At 72.4% G+C, this 20,359-nt stretch overlaps 2 protein-coding genes across 3 annotated transcripts; both read right to left on the bottom strand.

Moving 5' to 3' along the window:
- Positions 1–1,246: 1,246 nt before the first annotated feature.
- Positions 1,247–4,138, bottom strand: LBX2 (ladybird homeobox 2). The gene is made up of 2 exons (XM_052665306.1): positions 3,838–4,138; positions 1,247–1,762 (listed from the first exon to the last, which is right to left on the bottom strand). The coding sequence occupies exons 1-2, from the start codon at positions 4,136–4,138 to the stop codon at positions 1,422–1,424; spliced, it is 642 nt and encodes a 213-aa protein (XP_052521266.1). The 3' UTR covers positions 1,247–1,421.
- Positions 4,139–15,590: 11,452 nt separating this feature from the next.
- PCGF1 (polycomb group ring finger 1) lies at positions 15,591–19,493 on the bottom strand. 2 transcript variants are annotated; one of them, XM_052665304.1, is made up of 9 exons: positions 19,330–19,493; positions 18,023–18,128; positions 17,793–17,945; positions 17,224–17,295; positions 17,037–17,145; positions 16,523–16,556; positions 16,265–16,351; positions 16,111–16,203; positions 15,591–15,718 (listed from the first exon to the last, which is right to left on the bottom strand). In XM_052665304.1, exons 1-9 carry the CDS (start codon positions 19,423–19,425, stop codon positions 15,671–15,673), a joined length of 798 nt encoding a protein of 265 aa, XP_052521264.1. In that variant the 5' UTR covers positions 19,426–19,493; the 3' UTR covers positions 15,591–15,670. The 2 variants fall into 2 exon arrangements, with proteins under 2 accessions (XP_052521264.1, XP_052521265.1); XM_052665305.1 differs by having other exon boundaries at positions 16,111–16,191; positions 19,330–19,491.
- Positions 19,494–20,359: the final 866 nt, after the last annotated feature.

The following is a 20,359-nucleotide window of genomic DNA, read 5'->3' as shown; positions in this document are numbered from 1 at the left end:
CCGCGTCTTCGCTTCGGCTGCGCGACAGTCGGGCGCTCGTGGGGCCGACGTGAGCCGTCGGCTGCGGGGCGAGGGGGAGCCGGGGGGGGGCGGGAGGGGGATGGCGGCCCTTCCGCTTTGCTCACCCGTCGTGGAACGGACGGTTGTGGCCGGGGCGCCCCGGGGGCTCCGCGCCGCCCTGCGGGATCACGGCTGCGGGAACCGCGGCTCTTGTGAGCCGCGTGCAAACCCGCAACTGCGTGTACGACCCCCCCCGCGACCCCGCCTGGGGGAGGGCAGAGGATCCGGCCCCGTATCGGCACTCGGGGAGCCCCGGCCCACCCCCCCCCCACCCCGGGGCCGGATTCCTTCCCGGCGCTGCAGGATCGCAGCCGCAGCCCCCGCGCCCCCCGCAGCCCCCCTCGCGCGCTCCTACCTGTCAAATTAAACGCGATTCCCCGCGGGGAAACGCTCAAAGGCACTTTCAGGGCTAAATCTCATTTTTTTCCCCCCCTCCCCCTCTGCCGCAGCGCTGGGGGAAGGGAGGGACAATGCAATTAAGAACGGAGCGATGACGGCGGAGCGGCCCCGCGCGGAAGTCGGCGGCGCTGTAATTGGATCGGGCGGCTTCGGGTGGCTGCGGGGGGGCACCGGCGGGCGGTGACAGACGGCCCCGGGGAGCGCTGAGGGGGCGGCAGCTGCGGGTCACCCCCCGGAGAGGCGGGGGGAGAAGGGGGGGGAGCGGGGCGGGGACCGAGAGGTGTGACGTCACCGCAGCATGACGTCACGGGCGGCTGTCGGGGTGCGCGGAGTCCCGCGTGAGGGGACGGACAGACGGACACCGACAGACGCGTGGAGCCGTGTCTGTCTGTCCGTGTGTCCCTCGGTCACCCCCTCCTTCTGTCCCCGTGCCCCTGTGTTCCCCCCATCCCCGTCTCTGTGTCCCCACATCCGTCTGTCCCAGCGCCTGCGTGTCCCCGTGCTCTCGTGTCTCTGCGCATCCGTGTGTCCCCATGTCTTTGTGCTCCCGTGTCTGTCTGTCCCCGTGTCCCTGTGTCCCCGTTCCCCCCTCTTCGTGTTCCCCCATCCCCGTGTCCTCGTATCCCCCTCTCCATGTGTCCCCATGTCTGTGTGTCCCGGTGTCCGTACCCGTGTCCCTTTGTCACCCTCTGCCGTTCCCGTGTCCCCCCATCCCCATCCCTGTGTCCCCACGTCCCCCCGCCGCGCCCCCGCTCCCCGTTTAGGAGATGTCCCCTTTATTCCACATATATACACGGGGCGGACCGGGGCCCGGCGGCGGCCGACGGACGGACGGACGGACGCGGGGGGGGGGGAGGAGGGTGGAGGTGCGGGGGGGAAATAAAATTACAAGAAAACAGAAATAAAGCGGAAACAAAGAGGACGGGAGCACCGCACCGACCCCCCCCCGGCCTCCCTCCCCTTCAGGCCCCCACGTCGATCTCCTCCTCGGACAGCTCGGCGGGGCCGGGGGGGGCCGGGGGGGGTTCCCGCAGCCGCAGCGCCTGCAGGGAGGCCACGTCGGCGCGCATCTCGTCCAGGTCGCGCTTGAGCTTAGCGCGGCGGTTCTGGAACCAGGTGATGACCTGCGCGGAGCTGAGCGCCAGGCGCTGCGCCAGTTGGTCGCGGTCGGCGGGGGACAAATATTTCTGGCGCACGAAGCGGCGCTCCAACTCGAAGAGCTGCTGGTTGCTGAACGCCGTGCGCGATTTGCGCCGCTTCTTCGACGTCGGGCGCTGCGCGAGGGCGCTCAGAGGGTCCCGACCTGCGGGGGGGGGAGGAGGAGACGGCGTCAGAGCGGCAGAACCGGCACCGAAATCGGACCGAAACCGGGCTCGGCCCGCTGAGCCCCGCCGGGCAGAGCTTAGCGGAGCGGAACGAGACCGGGCCCGACTCGGCAGCGCGAAGCAAACGGGGCCGGGCCGAGCGTCGCGCTGCTGAGCCGAGCCGAATCGTGCCGAGCGTTACAGCAGGGAGCCCAGCGCAGCAATGCTCCGCCGAAACGGGCCGTCATGGCGCGCGTTATACCGCCGAGCCGAGCCGAATCACAATTGCCAAGCGTTACACCGCCGAGCCCGGCCCGCTTTATATCGCCGTGCCGAGCCGAGCCGTGCCGAGCATTGTTTGCGCTGAGCCGAGCTGTGCCTGGCATTGCCGGCCCGAACCGTGCTGTGCGCAGCGTTCATTTGCTGCGCCGAGCCGCGCCAGGCAAAGCCGTGCTGAGCGCTGCATTTCCGAGCGGAGCCAGGCCGTGCTGGGCCTCGCAGTGCTGACACGGGCCGGGCCGAGCTTTGTATTGCCGAGCCGAGCATCGTGTTGTGATCCGGGCCGGGCCGAGCGTTATACCGCTGAGAGGAGCGTTGCCGAGCCGCGCTGTGCCGAGCGCTACATCGCCGTGCCGTGCCGTGCTCGGTCCGGTCCCGGCCGTGGCCCCGCTCGTTGCACCGCACGGCGCTCCGCTCCGCCGCACATCGGCCCCGGCCGCCGCCTCCCACCGCCCCGCACAGCTCCGGCGCTGCCCGCTGGCTCCGCTCCGGTTCCTCCCGCGGGGCCGCCCGCTGCGGGCCGGGCTCAGCGCGGTGCCGGGGCTGCCCTCGGGTTCCGCTCCTGCGACCGTTCGGAGCTCCGCGTCCCGAGCGCTCCGGGTACCGCCGCTCTGTTCCGTGCTGTCGCCGCTCCCGGCTGCGGCGGAGCTCCGAGCCCCGACCCGGCAGAGCTTCGGTGCGCCGTGCTCGGCCCACGGCTCCCAGCGGCTCCGGCGCCCTCCTGCTGTCCCGCCGATCCCCTCAGCGCCGAGCCGAGGCCGTCCGGAACGGCTCCGTCCGTGTGTCCGCCCGAGCAGAATTCGTTCGTGGCTGAGAGGAGCTCGAGGCGCTCTCGGTTCTGTCCGTGTCCGTCCCTGTCGGTTTTTTTTGCACCACCCGCGGCCTCTGTCCGCATAACGATCCTTTCATTTTCGCTAATTGCCGCTGTCCCGATCCGTGTGCGGCTTCCTCCGCTAATCCCGAGAGCTCCGATCCGTCCTTCCGCGTCCGCGACTCCCTTCATTAACGGCACTTTTCGTTAATCGCGATCGCAGCGATCGCTCCGGGCTCCGTCCGCGCGTCCTCCCGGCTGCGGGAGTTCCGCGTTCGTTCGGGAATCTCGAGCGGTCCGTCCGTCCGCGGCTCTCCGGGCGCCGGTCTGCGTTCATCGCCCGTCCGCAGCGATTTTCCGTTCAGCGTAGAACGGCGCCGCGTCCCGTGCCGGTTCGGTCCTGGCAGCGGTCGGTCGGTGCCGCGGCGCCCGGAGCCGCCCGGAGCGTTCGGAGGAGCCGCGACCGGGCCAGGGCTGTGCGGAGCCGCCGCGGGGCCGTTCCGGGCGATACCGAGAGCCGCGCAAACGGGATTTCTGCGGTAGCAGCGCGGATCGCGGCGGGGCCCGGCGGCTGGGCCCGTCCCGAAGCGGGGAACGCAATTCCAGCCCGGGCTCCGGGAGAACCGCGGCGCGGCGGCGGCTTTCGTTGAGCGATTTGGTTACAGACGGAGCCATCCGAGGCCGCTCCGCCCCGCGCTCGGTAACGGATCCGCGGCGGCCGCGGGGCCGCCGCCTTCGGCGGAGCTCCGGGGCCACCGGGGATACGATCCGGTTCTCTCGGTACCGCGGGCGGCGAGACTCGGCCCGGCGGCGGCTCTCTCCGCGCGGCTCCCGGTCACGGCGCTCCGTCCGCGCCCGTCCCGGGGCGGCCCGACCCCGACTTACCGGCGCCGGGAGGACAGCAAAGAGCCCCGGCTCCGCGCCCCGCGCCCCGCCGCCGCCCCCCGCCCGCCGGCGCGCACCTGCCCCGCGCCCCGCCCGTACCTTCGGCCGCCCGCAGCGCGCTCAGCTCCAGCCCGCGGAACGTCTTACTGGCGAGCTCCTCCAGCGCGCACAGCGGCGAGGACGGGGCGGTGCGGGGCGGTGCGGGTCCCGCCGCCTTCTCCGGGATCCGGGCCGGGGGAGCGCCGTGCGCGGGGGGGGAGGGCCGCGCGAGGATGTCCTCGATGCCGAACGGCGTCAGCGGTTTGTTGCAGTGCGCGGGCGGCGGCAGCTGCTCCAGCGCGGCCCGGCGGCGCTCCTCGGGCAGCGGGGGGGTCGCGGCCGCCTCCCGCGCCGAGGTCATGGCGCGGCCCGGGGCCGCCCGGTGCTGCCGGGGCCGCTCAGCGGCGCGCCCGCCTCATGCTGCCGGGGGGCGGCGGCGGATCGCCCCTCGCCGCCGCTGTCCCCTCCCGAGCATCGGCGGCCCCGCGACGGCCGCGGCCGAGCTTAAAGGCCCGGTGGCTGCCCGCCCCCTCGGCGGGGGCCCGGCGGCGGCGGCGGAGCGCTCGGCCTCGCGGCGCCGAGAGCGGGCGCGGAGCTCCGGTGCGGCGGCCTTAAAGGCGCGGGGCCGGGGCGGATAACGGGGCGCCGGCGGGGGGAGGAGCCGCGGGGGCGGAGGTACCGGGGGGGGGGGGGGGGGGATCCGCTCCGCTCCGGCCCCGGGAGGGGGCGGCTGTGGGGGGGTCGGGACTCCCGCACCGGGACGCAGCACCGCGCCTCCTCCCCGCGTCCCGGGGTTAAGGGCTCCTCGCCCCCCGCTGCCCCCCCTCCTCCGCGCCCGGCCCGGCGGGGTTTTGCCGTCGCAGAAATTTATTATCTCCCCTGCTCCAACCCGCCCATAAAAGCGCGGGGCCGCCGCGTCTGGCAGTGATTAGGGCCGCTCCGGGTTTTGGGTTTCAGAGCGCGGCCCGACCGTAAACCCGCGGTACAAATCGCGCCGCGATCCCGACCGCTCGTAAAGGCGCGGGGACGGCCGCACACGCAGGTGAGCCCCGCGCCGGCGCCGGCGCCCGCACCGCATCCCACCATCGGGACCGGGGCCGCCGCGTCCCCCGGAGGGTCCCGCAGCTCTCGGCCCCATCCCGCCACGTCCTCACGGCGCGTCCCCGGGGACGGCGGGGGGTGGGGCGGGGGGGTTACGTGCTGTGGGGTCCGCGGGGAAAAGGGAAGGGAAAGGGCGCGGGGGGGTCCCCGAAGCGCGGGGCGGCGCGGCGGGTCGGAAGGGGGACGTTCCGGCGGGGTAGGGGGAGAGATCTGCAGCGGCGCGGGGCTGAGCGGGGTCGGGCTGTGGCACCGCACCCAACGTCTCTGGGGGTCTTTGCGGGGAGTCACACCGCGCCGTGCCCCGCACGTGGGGAAGGGGCGGGGGGGTCACCGGCAGCGGGGCGGGGGTGACCGCGGCGATGACAGAAAGTGAACCTGCGGGCAGGGATCGGGGGGAGCAGGTGCAGGGGGACCCGCGTGTGTCGGTGCTGTTGGGGGGGAGCCGCGGGGAGGGGGAGCGGGGGCTGGGGGGTGCAGCCGATGTTGCTGACAAAGGCAGAACGCGATCCCGCGGCTGGAAATCGGAGTTGGACAAATCCAACCTTGAAATTTCCCAGCAGCCGGAGCCATGAAAGCCTGGGGGGGGGGGGGGGTGGGGGGGGAGCAGCGGCCCTCGGCGCGACATGGAACCGATGTCGGAGGGGTTTGGACGTCGCTCCGGGGCAGACCCCGCGCGGCTCGGACGGGAGAGCCTCGCGTCCCCCCCTTCCCCAAACCACACCGTGCGCCCACCGCCGCCGTGTGTCCATGCATGGGTCCCGCCGGGGACCCCGCGCACCACCCCGCTCGCGCCCTCCTGGCCCCGCATTCGGGCCCGCAGGACGGCCCCGATCCACGCGCCGCGCCCCGTCCCACCCGATGTCCCGTGACACGCACCGGGAATTGCCGCTCGGGTTCGCTGCTGCGGCCCCGCGACCCCAAATCCCCCCCCCCGGCAGCTCCATATGCTCCATAAGGCCCCGTGAGGCCGGGGGGAACGGGACAAGGGCACAGGGCCCGGCAGCGGGAGGGGGCACAGCAGAGCCCCAGGCGGGCAGCGGGTGGGCGCCGTTGCGAAACGTCGGTCCCCGCTTCAGGGAACGGGATGGAAGCGCCCCTCACCCCAAAGCGGGACGCGGGATGGGAGACACAAAGGGGCTCGGATCGGCGTCCCGCCCAGCGCCGCGCCCGACGGCGGCCCCACGGCACGGGGGTCCACAGAGGCGGGCCTGCGGGGTGAGCCCCGGTACGGAACCAACAGCGCCCGTGTCGGTACGGCGGTCAGCGGGGTGGAACCGCGGCGCCCCATCGATCCCGTGGGCTCCCCCAGCGCGGCCCGGTCGGCCGGAGCTGAGCCCCACGCAGCCCCGCGCGGCTCCGCAGCACGAGCGCTGTGCGTGTGTCAGGGTGTGCGCGCACACACACGGGGTGCGTGACCACGCGTGCGCCCCCTGCCTCGCTCGCGCCCCCCATCCCCCCTCGGCCCCCATCCCTCAGCAGTCCCGCCCCACACCCGGTGCCCGCGCGGCGCTGCTCCCCGTGCCGCGGTAACGCGATTAGGGCCGGGGGGCGGCGCGGCCCCTCTAACTCGGTTACGCGGAGCCCCGCGCCGCCCCCGATCCATTATTCAGCGGCTCCATCTCCGCGGTGCGGGGCCGTGACGAACCGCGCGGCTCTGATTCAATTACGGCCCCCCCCCCCCCGCGGCTCCGAGCGCGCGGCGCTTCGCACATGGAAATTGCTTGCAAATGAATTTCCCTTTAATAAGGGGAACGGCGCGGTGCGAAATTAAACTGTCAGCGGCGGGGGCGCGCGGGGCGGTGTCGGGGGAGCGCCGGGGCCGTGCGCGGTGCAGGGCGGGGGGGGGAGACCCGACAATTACCGGCAATAAACGCGGTGCGGCCGCGGGTTCCCCCCCCGGAGCGGTGCGCTGATGCGCGCGGGGGGTCCGCGGGGATCCCCGTCCGGGTGTCGGCTAATGATGGATTCATTAACGCTCTGACCTCGCCGCGCGGCCCTGCGGCTTAATTAAGCGGAGAGCTCGGGGGGGGAAAGAAGGAGGGGGGCGAGCAGGAGCGGGCAAAGGGCCGTTGGGCCGAACGCGGGGCGTGAGTGCGGGGTCTGTGCGGGGGGCTCCCGCACGAGGTTCGGCCGCAGGTGCACAGCGCGGGCACGCGCGCACGGAGCTGGACGCGCCTACGGCTCCGTTTGGGGCCCCGGCCCGGTGCCGTGGGGTCAGGGCGAGCCGCCGGCCCTCGGCCACAGCTGCCGCCCTCCCCCTGAGCCCCCCCCGCCGCTGGGGCCTCCATATGGGCCCGGGCCAAACTCCCGCCAAATGGGCCGGGGGGGGGGGGGTTGCATTTCAAAGCCTCCGGCTGTGAGCAAACGCCGCGCTCCCCCCGCGCTGCCCCCGCGCCCCGCTGGCCCCGGGTCAGCGCACGGCTACCGGGAACGGCCCCGTCCCCTTTCCCAGGGCGGTGCGGCCGTGCCCAGTGGGGCGGGATGGGAGAAGGGCACCGGGGATGAAAGGACGGACTCGGGCCTGGCCCCTCCGCGAGGCTCGGGTGGAACTGCGGGGGGAAACCGTGGGGAGCGGCCCGGGCCCCCACGCACGGAGCGCGGCCCCCCGACACGGGATCCCCGTCCGGCTGTGGGGCCTGGTGTCACCTCCAGCCCCACCGTGGGATGGAGGGCGGAGGCAGAGGGGCTCCGTGGGGCTCCCAGCTTCGGCCCGGGGCGTCCCCGCGCTGCGGCAGCCTCGACTGGGGAGCCGGGGTCCCCCCGAGGGCTGCGGGGTTGGGAGCCGCGACCCGCGGCCATGCGGATCCAATTAGGGCCGCGCGGGGGGACGCGATGAGGAAACGCTCCGTCTGAGGCGCTGACAGCCCCGCGCCGCCCGAGATAAGGGAGTGCGGGGTGAGGGCAGGGGGCGATCCGCGGCGGGGCGGGAGGGGGGGTCCCGGGCTGCACGTGGGAGGGGGGCCGGCGGCCGCGGGGGATCCGGGCGCGTCTCCAGGGCCGGAGAACGGGCGCCGCGTCGGTGCTCAGCGAGGTGCGGGGCTCCCTCTTCCCTGCGGGACGCGGTGCGCGGTTCGGGCCCCGCAGGCCGCGGGGTCACTTCGGAGCGCCGCTCACGGGCGTGGACGGGGTGTCCTGCGGTTGCCGCGAAAGTCGCGAGCACGGCGGGGTTTGGGGGTTTCTGCCCGCATCACCGCCCGCCCCCCGCCCTGCTGTCCCCGGGGCCACGCGCAGGTGCCACCTCCGTCGGGTCCCTCCGGTTCTGGGACCGCTCCCAGCGCCGTGACGGTGCTGTGGGAGGGGGCACTGCGGCCGGGACCCAACCCCCGCTCCTCCACGGCCGCGGCACAGCAGCGGGAGGATGGGCTCGTTCGCGGGGACGGGGTCGGGAGGTGCAGCCACGCGCCCCCCGTAGCCCCATCCGCTCAGCCACCCCCCCCCCCAACCGCAGAGCACCGCCTTCGCCCCGCGGCATTCCCTGTACCCCGCAACCCCACGCGCACCGCGGCGCTGCCCCGAGCTGCGGAGCCGGAGAGGAGCGGGGCGCGGCCGGAGGGCGATGCGGGGGAGGCCCCCCCCCGGGTGGAGGCAGCGGGGAGAAACGTCCCGGGGAGGGGAAGCGTCCTGCGGGGTGCGGGAGGGGGACGCGTGGCGGCGGAGGGGGTCGCTGGGGGCCGCCACGCCGCGGGTCAGTGATATCATTAACCTCGACGAGGCAGCCGGGCCGCGCCGCCGCGAGGTTAATTAAAAAGAAAAGTTCAGGGGAACGCGGCAGCGGTGTCTTGGGGAGGGGGGGCGGCGCAGCGAGCGGGAGGGCGCAGTGCTGGGGGGGGGGGGGCGGCCATCGATTGGCCCCCAGCACGGCTGTCATTCAGCTCTGTGGGGGCGGCGGGGACGCGGGGCAACGGGGGAGGGAAGGGGAGGCTGCGGGGTGACCCCGTCCCACGGCGCTGCTGATCCGCGGGGCGAGCGGGGCTGTGCGTGACGGGGCACCCAGCGGGGAGCGGCTCCGGCTGGGGGCTGCGCTGCTGCCTGCCGGGCAGCATCCGCGCCGCATCCCCGTCCCCATCGCCATCGCCATCCCCTCCCCGTTCCCGTCGCTGCTCCCCAGCCGCCCCCCAGCCTTGGGGTCACCCGAAGCCGGGCCGAGCCGTGGGGATGTTCTGGACTCAGCTGTGCGCAGAGCCCCCCCCGCTCCGTCCCGCAGCCCCGGCCCCGCGTGCTGCGATTCTGTGCTCGGCTGTGAGTTCTGCACGCCGCTGCGCGCACACGTCGGGCCACGCGTGTGCCGGGCTCGGGGCTGCGCACCGGGCCGTGAACGTCTGCGCACCGGCGCTGGGTGCGGGCGTCTGAGAAGCGCGTTCTGTCGGTTCTGTGTGCGGAGCCGGGAGCGGATCGCAGCCCCGGGGGTCCCCGCGCCCCCCGGCCCTGTGCCCCCCCCCTCCTCCCCCCCTCAGTGGGGCTCCGCTCCCCGCGCTGCCGCCCCCCGAAATCAATTCTCGGGTTACTGAAACGCCGCGTCTCCGTCTGGCGGCTAATTGCGTGTGAGCCCTAATCATGGCGCGTGGCGGCTGCGCTGCTGCTCCTCCATTGTGCGCCCACCGCGCTGCGGGCATGCGTGGGGCTGCGGGCAGGGGGGGGGGGGCTGTGGGTTTGCGGGCTGTGGGGTTGTGGGGCCGTCGTGTCCCCCCCCCCCCTTTGTGTGCGGTGACCGCACCGCGCCCGGGATGTGGGGTGCGGGGCCGTCCGTCACGCCGCTCTCAACGCCCGCCCGCAGTTCCGCTCCCGACCCGCGCGTGCCCCGCTCCGCAGCGGCGGATCCAGAGCCAGGGGGCTGGGAGCGAGGACGCTGTGACATGCAGAGCTCCGGCCCCGCACTCGGCCACGCTGTGCCCTGCTCCATCCCCGCAGTCCCACAGCCCCGTTGTCACCTCTTCCTGCTCACATCCTCCGTGTGGGAGTATGGGGTGGTGTGGGATGGGGATGGGATGAGAAAGGAATGGGGATAGGATGGGGATGGGGATGGGATGGGATGGGGATGGGGATGGGATGGGATGGGGATGGGATGGGATGGGGTGGGATGGGATGGGGTGGGATGGGATGGGATGGGGTGGGATGGGATGGGATGGGATGGGATGGGGTGGGATGGGATGGGGATGGGGGTGGGAATTGAATAGAGATTGAATGGGGATCGAATAGAGATGGGGACAGGGCTGGGACAGGTCAGGGTCCACTGGGGTGGGATGGGGGTCTGCAGAGAGGTCAAGGCTGCTGGGCAGGAGGGTCTGATCCTGCACCAGCACGGGGTGCGGCCAGACCCCACCTGAATGCTGGGCCCGGAAGGTCTGGGGCCGTTTTGGCTCAGCAGGGCCCAGCGCAGCGCCCGGCAGGGTCCCCACGCTCTTTGCCCCCCTTTGGGCAGCACGGGCGGCCCCTGGCTGGGCAAGGAGGATGCAGGACAGACCGGGGCTAAGAATAGAGCCCGGCTGGGAACAGGAGCGGGAACGGGAGGAAGGATGGGGCTTCCTCTGCGACGGCTCTTCTTCCTCCCTCCCTGCCGCTGCCATGTGGCACAGCCTCGCCCTGCGCCGGGTCGGGGATGTGGGGCAGCCCGGGTGGGGCTGCGAGGGGCGGCGGCTCCTGGCAGAGGGGGCCCCCGCTGCGCTGCGCCGCTCCCTGCGTGCTCAGCACCCCCTGCCCACCGCGGGGCACAGCGCGGCCGGACCCCGTGTGGGGCCGGAGCTGCCCGTGGGAAGAACATCCCGGCGCGATGCCGGGGGTGGGGGAGGCTGGGAGCGGAGCTGCGGGCTCTGTCCCCGCGTCCCCTCGCCGCCCGGAGCGCCGTCCTGCTGGGCATGAGCCGTTCCGTTGGGACGGGGCTTCCTGCGGGGAAGGTGGGACGAGAGGGGCAGACAATAAACCCAGGAAACGCTCTGAATAGCGAAGGTAACCGAGCCGGGAGCCCCCCGCGCTGAGTCACCGCGGAAGCGTCGGGCCCGGGTCGGGGGGAGCCTGCGGGGCCGCCCCGATCCCACCGCACAGCACCTCGGCGGGTTCCGAGCCCCGCACGGCGCTCACCGCTACCTGCGCGTCCCCAACGGCCCCTCGTTCAGCGCTGCCCGAGTCTTCGCCCCCCCGCCTGCCCCGGGCCGGGCGCTGACGGCCCCTCTCCGTGCCCGCAGGGGGGGACAGGCGGGGTCTCCCCGTGCCCCACGCGGGAGTTGCCCGCGTGTCCCGCAGCTCAGGGCTCCAGACCCCATCTCCGGGGCTCGGACCCCGGCACCGGGCGGCTCGCACGGCAGCGCGGGGCCCGGCGGTGCCCTCTGCGGGACCGGGGCTCACCGCCCCGACCCCCCCTCGTGTCGAATGATTTACGGGCGAGGGAAGCGCGCGGCGCAGACAGATCGGGCCATAAAACCTCGGGGCAGGAAGTCTCGCCAACTTCAAAGGGCCGTGGCCACAACGACGGGGGTCGGCGGGTCCAGAGCCGCGGCGCGGGGCGTTGGGGCGGTGGGTGGCAGCCGACCCTACGCGCACCCCGCATCTTCCGCGCCTGCGTGCGTCCCGCGTGCGCATCCGTGCGCACTGCAATGTGCGCAGTCCCGGTGCGCCCCGCGTGTCCCCGCTGTGTGCGCGGGGCTGGCGGTGCGGAGCGCAGCGGCGTTCGCTGCCATCGGAGCCCGGTGAGGCTCTCCGGGGCGGCGGCCCTGCGGCGTCCCGACGCGTATCCCCCCGCCCCCCCCCCGCGCCCGGCGGCACGCAGGAAGGCAGGGCGGGGCGGCCGAGCAAACAAAGAGCCGGAGGAAACGCCGCCGTCCAAGATAAACCGGGGAAGGTGAGGGGGTGCCCTCCCGCCCCCCCCGGAGCTCCCGCGCGGAGCTGGGAGAGAGGGGCCCGGAGGTGCCGGTCCAGGAGCCCCGTTTCCAGCCCTCCCCGCCCCCCTGCCCGCAATTCCGGGGTTCGTTCCCAGCCGGGTCGGGGGTCCCAGCCCGGGCCGGGGTGGGGGGGGGGGCCGGGAGGTTCGGGGTGCCACCACTCCGCGCTGACGCCGCGTGCCGTGAGAGCTCGGAGCCGCATTCCCACGCTCTGCGCCCGCGTCCCACGGGGCTGCGCTGCCCCTCCGTCCGCAGGAAGGTGCCCCCCCCTCCCCCCCGCCCCGCATTCCCACGGCGTCCCGGTGCCAACCCCGTGCCCACATCCCGGGGAAGCGGGCGGGGAAACTCCGCGGGGCCGGACGGGACCCCCGGGCCGGGCGCAGCGCGGGGGATCGCGGCACAGCGTGCGGAACCGCCGGAACCGTTCGGCGTCGTTTAAAGACGATCAGGCGGTGACAGGAATTAAATTGTGTTTTGATTTTCTCATTAGCCCGATCTGCGGCGCGCCTCGTTACGGGGTAATTTCGCCGCTCCGACGTGACAGCTCATTCCCCCCGTGACAGCCGGGTGCCCGCGGGGGATGTCCGCGCCTCCACGCGTGCGCGCGGGGTGGGCCGCCGTGCGGGATGCGAGAGGGGCGGCCCCGTTACCCCCCTCCTTTTCTCCCCCCCGCGCACCCCGTCGCTCCGCTCTGCCCCCGTCGGCCCGCAGGAGGCGCCGCCAACCCCGCTGTGTGCGGCGGTGCGTGCGGGCAGCCGGGCCGGCGGTGCGGGGCCGTGCGGGGAGGCGCAGCAGCGCCAGCACCGCGAGCCGCGGAAGCAGCGAGGGGCCCGGTCCTGAGCCCTCCTGTAGCACGGGGCGGTGGGACGGGGTCTGAGGGGCTCCCGAATGCATTGCGTGAGGTCTTTGTTGGAGGCCCTGCGGCCCCACAGCCGCCCCGGAGCCCCGCAGGACCCGCTCAGCACCCTTCAACCGCCCGCCGTGCTGCAGGGAAGGGGCAGCGAGCGCAGAGATGGCGGGGAGGGGGGCGGCAGGGGGGGGTTCCCACAGCCGTGGTTCACAGGGAGCGGTGATGGCACAGAATCACCGAATATCCCGGGCTGGGAGACCCCCGAGGATCACCGAGTCCAACTCCGGCGCCGCTCAGGACCGCCCCAAATCCCTCCCCCTCCCTTTGCCCGCAGCATCCCCACGTCCTGCACCCCTCACCCTTAATCCCATACGGTGAGGTGACGCCCACAGCCCCGCAGTGGGACACGTGTGGGGACACCCACGTCCGGGTGAACCGACCCCAAAGCTTTTGGGGCTGCCGTCAGAGCCCCGGGCTGCCCCTAACGAGGCCCAGCCACGCTAACGAAGCAGTGACTGTGGGGCTGGCTGCGGGCCCAGCTGTGCCCCGTCGGTACCGAGGGCTGGGTGCTGCCCCAAAGCTTCTTCAATGCCGCGGGGCTGTTGGCTCCCGCTTTTGTGGGGGGCTGCTGGGCTCTGACTGCGCTGCTTGCGGCTGGTCGCTGGCCCTGGGTTCCCTTGGCTTTTCCAAGCCTGCCCAGCCCGGCTCCTCTGTGATTTGTAGGGATGCCGGGGGGGTCTGTGGGTGCTGCAGCCCCTCCTGCTCGCAGTGCTGGAGGTGGGCAGGATGAAGCTGCGCCCTCAGCCCGGTCCCGGCGCAGCAGGGGGTGAGGAGGAAGGCGAGAGGCTGCTTTAAAAAACAAAGAAACAAAAAAGCCCCTTGAGGTCTGTCTCTATACTCGTACATCTCCGTGTATTTCTCTTTTTCTTTCTCGTGTGTCCCCTGTTGCAGGGCGAGGGTTGCAGCGATGATCAGCCCGAACGTGTGAGCAGCTCTGGCCGTGGAGGTGAGCGCTGGGGGGGTCGCGCACTGCGGGCTCTGAGACAGCGAGGATTCAGCAGAGACCATTAAAAAGCTTCCACAGACCTCATGGGGCTCCGTGCCGCCTTACCGGGGGCTCCGTAGTGCTCTTCAGATCACAGATCGAGCCGAACCCCACAGCTTCAGCCTTCCTGCTCCAACAAAATGCGGGTGGGATCTGTCTGTATCCGCAGGGATCGGCACTGCCGGACCCCCCCCCCCCCCCCCGGCGCTGTGCGCCCCCCCGGCCCAGCCCGGCGTCACCGACAGGGGCGGCTGTGGCCACCGACCCCAAATCCCCACCCGGCCCCATCGCCGGCCCCCTCTCGGATCCTCTGGGTTTGGTTCCCCGCCCCCAAGCACCCCGCGCCGTGGGGCGCTGCAGCGGGGTTCCCCTCCCGCCCTGTAACACCGGGGCAGCGCCGGCATCTCCGCGCAGGGCTGCTGGCCCCCGCCGCGCCCCGGGTTGGGGCCGGGCGGAACGGGGGGCGGGGGGGGGTTCAGGTTTCCTCTGTGCCGGGCTGGAGCCGGTGCCATTAAGCCCCCTCGGAGCATGACGTGCGGGCGGGATATCAAAGCGCCGTGACCGCAGCTCGCAGCCGCCCGACGGCACCGTCCGGCCCGCGCCCCGTTACTGCGGGGTGCCGTGCGGGGCCTCCCCGTGCCATCCCGCACCCCCGGGCTCCGCCGCGGCCCCGCACCCCAACGGGACGGCAGCGCCGCTCCGCAGCCCCCAGCAGCCCTCTCCCCCCGCGCAGTTGGTTTGCATTAAGCCCCGCGCTGATAAGTGGGGCCGCGGGACGTGCGGGGGAGCGCCGGGCTCCTCTTCCTGCTCCGCGCCGGGCGAGCGGCCCCAGAGCCGCTGCTGACAGACACGGGCGGCCCCGCCGCGCCCCCGCCGCCAGCGCGACCCCGCGGCCCCGTTCCCCGTTGGGTGAGACCCCCCCCTCCTCCCCCCCCGGGTCGCCCCCCCCCCCTCCCCACCCTCGGCCGCTTTTTGCCCGCATTTCCCCACGTCCTTCGCGGCGGCCGCGTGAGGGATGGCCGACAGCTGGGGCGGCCGCGCCGGTAACCGGATCCCCCCGCCGCGGCGCGGGGTCAGAGCGGGGCGGGGGCGGCCCCGGCGTTGCGGTGCCCCGACGGGCCGGGACGGGCGGCCGCCCAGCCTCCGTCGCTCTCGGGGCACCGGCACCTGTTCCTCCCGCCCGGCCCCGCGCCGCTCCCCGCCGGCAGCTGAACACCCCCCCGTTCGCCCCCCACCGGCGGCCGCAGATGGCGGCGAGCGCTGCCCCGCCATAGCGGTAATGAGGCGCGATGCGGGGGGGGGCCGCCCCGCGCGGGCGATCCGAGGGCCCGTGGCTGCATTACGGCTCATTGTGCGCGGGCAGCGGGGGGCAGAGGCGACAGCCGTGCGGCCCCCCCGAACCCCCCCCCCCCCGCCGTTCCTCTACGGCGTTCTGGCACCGGAGGGGGAGACGGGCCGTGCGCCAGGCGGCCGCGACGGTGATGGATCGGAGCCGCGGCCGAGAGGGGCGGCGGGGGGCGGGAGGGAAGGGGAGGGGGCTGCGGGCCATGAGCCCCCCCGGCATCTCCCCGGTCCGCTTTGCAGCCGCACTATTGACGTCCGAAGGGCGCTGCTGCACCCCGTCCCACTGCATCACCCCCCCCGCCCCCTACGGTGCTGCACCCCACCGCCGTTCCCTCACCCCCCTGGGCAGAAGCTGCGGTGCCTCCTGTGGCTCAGTGCCGTATCCCCCCCCCCCCACACTGACACTGAGGGGCGCCGACCCCCCCGCAGCCCTACATCGAAGGTGTGGGTGGAGCGGGGACTCAGTGGGATGCTGCCCCAACTTCCCCCCTGAGGAGCCAGCAGGACCCCCAGCCTCATATGTGCCACCCCCCCCTTCCCCACAAAGGACGCGTGATGGATTTTCAACAGTTTTATTCAAAAAATAAACTTGAGCGGGAGGGGGCATTAAGTTAAAGGGGGGGAGGGGGAGGCAGGAGCAGGGCTGTGCTGCGGGGGGGGAGCAGCACCCGCCCCCAGCCCCTACCTCCTCTTGTCCTTGATGCTGTAGTGCAGCAGGAGCGGTGCAGGCTGCAGGGCGAGAAAGGGGTGTCAGGGCAGCAGCGACCCCCCAGCTTCACTCCCTGCCCCCCAGCGCCCTCCCCCTCACTCCCTGCCCCCTCGGCATCTCCCCCCCTCACTCCCTGCCCCCCAGCACTCCCGCTGCTCCCTGCCCCTGTGGCCCAGGGCGCTGCGCTCGGTGCTCCATGAACTTGTCCCACCCCTCCTGGGACGCCCCTCTGACCCGCAGCACCGCCGAGCTCCGTCCTGCACAGAGCCGCTGCCCCACCGCGAGCACAACCCGATCGCAGCTACAGCCAGCGGCATCCATCATCCGTGACTGCGCACCTCCCCGCTCCGCGGCCTCGGCCCCCGCCCCTCTCCCCCCTTGCTGCAGGGTGGGGGTCCCCCCCGACGCCCACCTTGCCAAACCAGCGCGAGAGCCAGAGCTGCTTCATCGTCATGTGGTCGGGGAGCGCCTCGCCGTTGAACAGGATCTGCACCTGCGGGCAGGGCTGCGCCATCATCGGCCTGAGCTCCCCGCCCCCTGCCGCCCCCCGCCCGGCCCACACTCACGTGCTGCAGCGGCAGCCCCAGGCGGTGGCACAGGACCCTCCGCAGGTGCCGGATCTGCGCCCGCACGGAGCACCTCACGTACTTCTGCTGCAAAGGGCAGAGCCACGGGCGCAGGGTCAGCGCTGTGCGGGGCAGAGCTGCTCCCCAAACGTCCAAAGACTGCAGCAGCCACGGGACGACCCACCAAGCCGTGGTCTGGGGGTGCTCTAAAGCACACAGCCAGCCGCAGGGCAGAGCCCGCAGTTCCCAGATGCTCACCTGCAGAACGGCCTTGCTCTTGTCCTTGCTGGAGCTGTGGAGCAAAGAGAAGGGGCAGCCCGGGGGCCATAACCCCGCTGCCATCCCTCTGGGCACAGCTGGCACACAGCCCCGCTGGCTCTCATCCCACCCTGGAGGCGGGGGCCGCCCTGATCCGAGCGCCCCGTGCTCCCCATGGCGCTCGGGGTGGCAGCAGGGCAGGCACGTGGCTGAGCTGGCAGCTGAGCTGCAGCCATCGATCCCAGCACAGCTCCCAGCGCTGCCGCTTATTGACTTTGCTGTCAGGAGTCGGCAGGCAGCTGCTCGGTGCCCTGCACCGCATTTATTAACGCTCAGCCCTCCAGGAAGGGGAGATTGGGGGGGGGGGGGGCAGAGCTTTGCAGGGGGGCTGCGCAGCCCTACAGCCTGGTAACAGCGGGAGCAGACAAGGGGGGGATACGGGAGCTGCGGTGCCTCTCCTGCTCTCCACTCGTCCCCACAGCGAGAGGCAGCTCAGCAGAACCACGGCACTCACCTCTGCTTCTCCAGGCACAGCGAGACGTGCTCGTCGTAGCGGAAGTAGTGGGCACGGGAATGGTCGAAAGTGCTGTAGGGCAGCCCCATGGGGTCACCCCCCACCGTGTCTGGGGGAAGGGAGCAGCAGTGAGCCCCCCGCTGCCGTCCCCGTGCCCCCCCCGCGCCCCATCCCCATCCCCACCCACCGTCGCCGCTGGGCTGCGTCACCCGGTCGAGGCCACGGGACTGGTAGAACTCCCGGATCCTCTTCTCTTCACCTGGGGGCGAGAGGAGAGCGGTGCCGATCCGTCCCCCGAGGCGCCCAGCAGTGGTGTGGTGGCCCCTCGCTGCCCCCGCTCATCTCCCAGCTCTGAAGGATGCTTGGCAGAAACCACGAGCTGCCCTGCAGGCCCCCATCCCTGCTCTCAGCATCGCTCAGATCCCCTCCCTGCGTTCCGGGCTGCAGGGCCCTGGTCCACCCTGTGCAACTCCTGTGCTCCCACACAAGCACGTCCCCATCCTCCGTGACAGCACTCAGAGCCCCTCCGCCCGCACGCTGTGCTGGAACGAGCTGACATTTCCAGACGCGTCCCCAGCGCCGTCCCCTTCCCCATCCTGAGTGACGGGGGGCCGATCGGGAGCCCCCCCCCCCCGCATTGCTTTGCATTCATCACAACCGCTGCGCCGTCACTCAGAGCCCGGCCAGGGGGACGCTGAGCGCAGGGCTGCTCCTGACACCCATCCCTGCAGCACAAAGTGCCCTCCAGCCACTCACTCTCCTGCAGGCCGGGCACCAGCTTGTACACGATGTCCTGCATGACGCGGTCCAGCTTCAGGTTGAGCAGCGGCTGCGTCTCGTGGATCTTGGTGTTGCACATGGGGCAGTACTTGCTGGTCTGCAGGTACTTCACGATGCAGCTCTTGCAGACTGAGGGCAGGGAAGGGAAGATGAGCGGGGCGGGCCGGGCGCAGGGGGACGTCAGCACACGGCCCCGCAGCACTCACAGGTGTGGAGGCACTCGGTGATGGTGGTGGCGTCGATGAAATACCCGGCGCACAGGCAGCACACGATGTGCTCGTTCAGCTCCTTCATCTTCACCTTCACCTCCTCCTGCAGTCGCACGGCATCGTCACCCAGCCGCACGCCATGGGCGGCCTGCTGCAGCCCCCAGCCTGCCCCACACCCCCTGCAGCCCCCAACCCACCCCACACCTCCTGCACTCCCCTGCAGCCCCCAGCCTGCCCTGCAACTCCTGATCCGCCCCACACCCCCTGCAGCCCACCCTGCAGACTTGGATCTGCCCCACACCCCCTGCAGCCCCCAGCCCACCCTGCAACCCCGATCTGCCCCACATCCCCTGCAGCCCACCCTGCAGCCCCCAGCCTGCCCCACACCCCCTGCAGCCCCCAGCCCACCCCACATCCCCTGCAGTCCCCTGCAGCCCCCAGACCACCCCACACCTCCTGCAGCCCCCAGCCCACCCTGCAGACTCCAATCTGCCCCACACCCCCTGCAGCCCCCAGCCCACCCTGCAGACTCCAATCTGCCCCACACCCCCTGCAGCCCCCAGCCCACCTTTCAGTCCCCAACCCACCCCACACCCCCTGCAGTCTCCTGCAGCCCCCAGCCTGCCCCACACCTCCTGCAGCCCCCAGCCCACCCTGCAACCCCGATCTGCCCCACATTCCCTGCAGCCCACCCTGCAGCCCCCAGCCTGCCCCACACCCCCTGCAGCCCCCAGCCTGCCCCACACCCCCTGCAGTCCCCTGCAGCCCCCAGCCTGCCCCACACCTCCTGCAGCCCCCAGCCCACCCTGCAACCCCGATCTGCCCCACACCCCCTGCAGCCCCCAGCCCACCTTTCAGTCCCCAACCCACCCCACACCCCCTGCAGTCCCCTGCAGCCCCCAGCCTGCCCCACACCTCCTGCAGCCCCCAGCCCGCCCTGCAACCCCTGATCCGCCCCACACCCCCTGCAGCCCACCCTGCAGACTCGGATCTGCCCCACACCCCCTGCAGCCCCCAACCTGTCCTGCAGCTCCCGATCCGCCCCACACCCCCTGCAGCCCCCAGCCCCACCGCGCTGTAGGACTGCCCCCCCCCCACGGCCCCATGCCGTCTCGTGCACAGGTGCCGAAGCCCCGCCCCTCTGTGGCCCCGCCCCCACACCTGCTCCAGGCCCCGCCCCCGCCCGAAGCCCCGCCCCCTGCCGCCCGTCCCCACCCGCTGTCCGCATGCGCACAATGCCGAGGACGGCGCCTGCGCGCCTCGCGCCCCCCGCTCCGCCCCCGCCCCCCCCCGCCGCCGCTCGCCTCGTTCCGCAGCGGGTCCATCTTGTAGACGGCCTGCAGCTGGTTCCGTAGCCGCATGGCGATCGCCATCGGGCCCCCCTGAGGAGGCGACGCCATCTTAGAACCTCCTCCGCCCCCGCGCACTTCCGGGTTCGGGCCGGGGGCGGGGCTGGGCGCCGCTCCCTGCGACCACAGCTCCCGGCGTGCCCCGCGCCGCGCCAGGAATGCTGGGACGGGAGGGAACGGCGCCCCCTGCCGGACCTGGCGCGGAGCTACGCAGTGACCGGGCCCAGCCCTCCGATGGCAGCCAATGGGAGAGGGGGGGCGGGGCTTGAGGGCGCAGCCGCGGCCAATAGGAGAGCGCGTAGTGCCGCGGCGGTCGGTCGGTAGGGGGCGCCAGATCACTGCAAGAATGGCACGGAGGGAAGAGAACGGGGGGGGGGGGGGGAATGAATGGGGGCCGGGGGGGAAGAACAGAGATTGAGGGGAATTTAATGGGGTGAAGTGGGCGGAATGAATCTGGGAACAGAGGGGAATGGATGGGGGAATTGGGGGGAATTAATTGGGAAAGACGGGCATGGATGGGGTCACTGGGGTGAATGGGATGAAGATGGGTGAATGGGGGTAAGTGGGGTGAATGTGTGAGTGAATGAGGGCACTGAATGGGGTGCGAGGGGTAATGGGGACCTGGGGTGAATGGGAGCTGAGGAGGAAAGGATAATGGGGTCCTGGGAAACGGGATATAAGGGGAATGAGGTGCCTGAGGGAGTGGGATAGGGGGGAAATGGGGAGAGCTGGGATGAGCACGTGAACGAATGGGAGCACTGGGGTGAATGGGGGCTGAGGGGGGATAATGGGCTCCTGGGGAATGGGGTATGAGGGGAATGAGGTGCCTGAGATAATGAGATGGGGGAAAATGGGGGTCTTGGGGCATAGGGTGTACGGCAGTGTAAGGGCACTGATGGGGGACCACCAGGAATGTCCTGAATGGGATGGGAACGGCCTCAGCGGGGCTGTGGGATGAATGGGGATGGGGAGGGAATGGGGCTGT

This window comes from Tympanuchus pallidicinctus, unplaced genomic scaffold (assembly GCF_026119805.1).
Source record: "Tympanuchus pallidicinctus isolate F22 unplaced genomic scaffold, pur_lepc_1.0 scaffold64, whole genome shotgun sequence".
Lineage (NCBI taxonomy): Eukaryota > Metazoa > Chordata > Aves > Galliformes > Phasianidae > Tympanuchus > Tympanuchus pallidicinctus.
Note: the sequence above shows the minus strand (reverse complement) of the source record. Positions and strands in the feature narration are given on the sequence as shown.

Bases quoted from the DNA above. Each gene is read 5' to 3' on its own strand.
- LBX2 (XM_052665306.1), bottom strand. From the start codon at position 4,138: ATGACCTCGGCGCGGGAGGCGGCCGCGACCCCCCCGCTGCCCGAGGAG. The intron at 1,763-3,837 runs GTACGGGCGGGG...CCCCCCCCGCAG, and splicing joins CGCGCTGCGGGCGGCCGAAG to GTCGGGACCCTCTGAGCGCC.
- PCGF1 (XM_052665304.1), bottom strand. From the start codon at position 19,425: ATGGCGTCGCCTCCTCAGGGGGGCCCGATGGCGATCGCCATGCGGCTA. The intron at 16,557-17,036 runs GTGAGTGCCGTG...TTTGCTCCACAG, and splicing joins CTGTGCCTGGAGAAGCAGAG to CTCCAGCAAGGACAAGAGCA. The intron at 16,204-16,264 runs GTGAGTGTGGGC...ATGATGGCGCAG, and splicing joins TGGGGCTGCCGCTGCAGCAC to CCCTGCCCGCAGGTGCAGAT.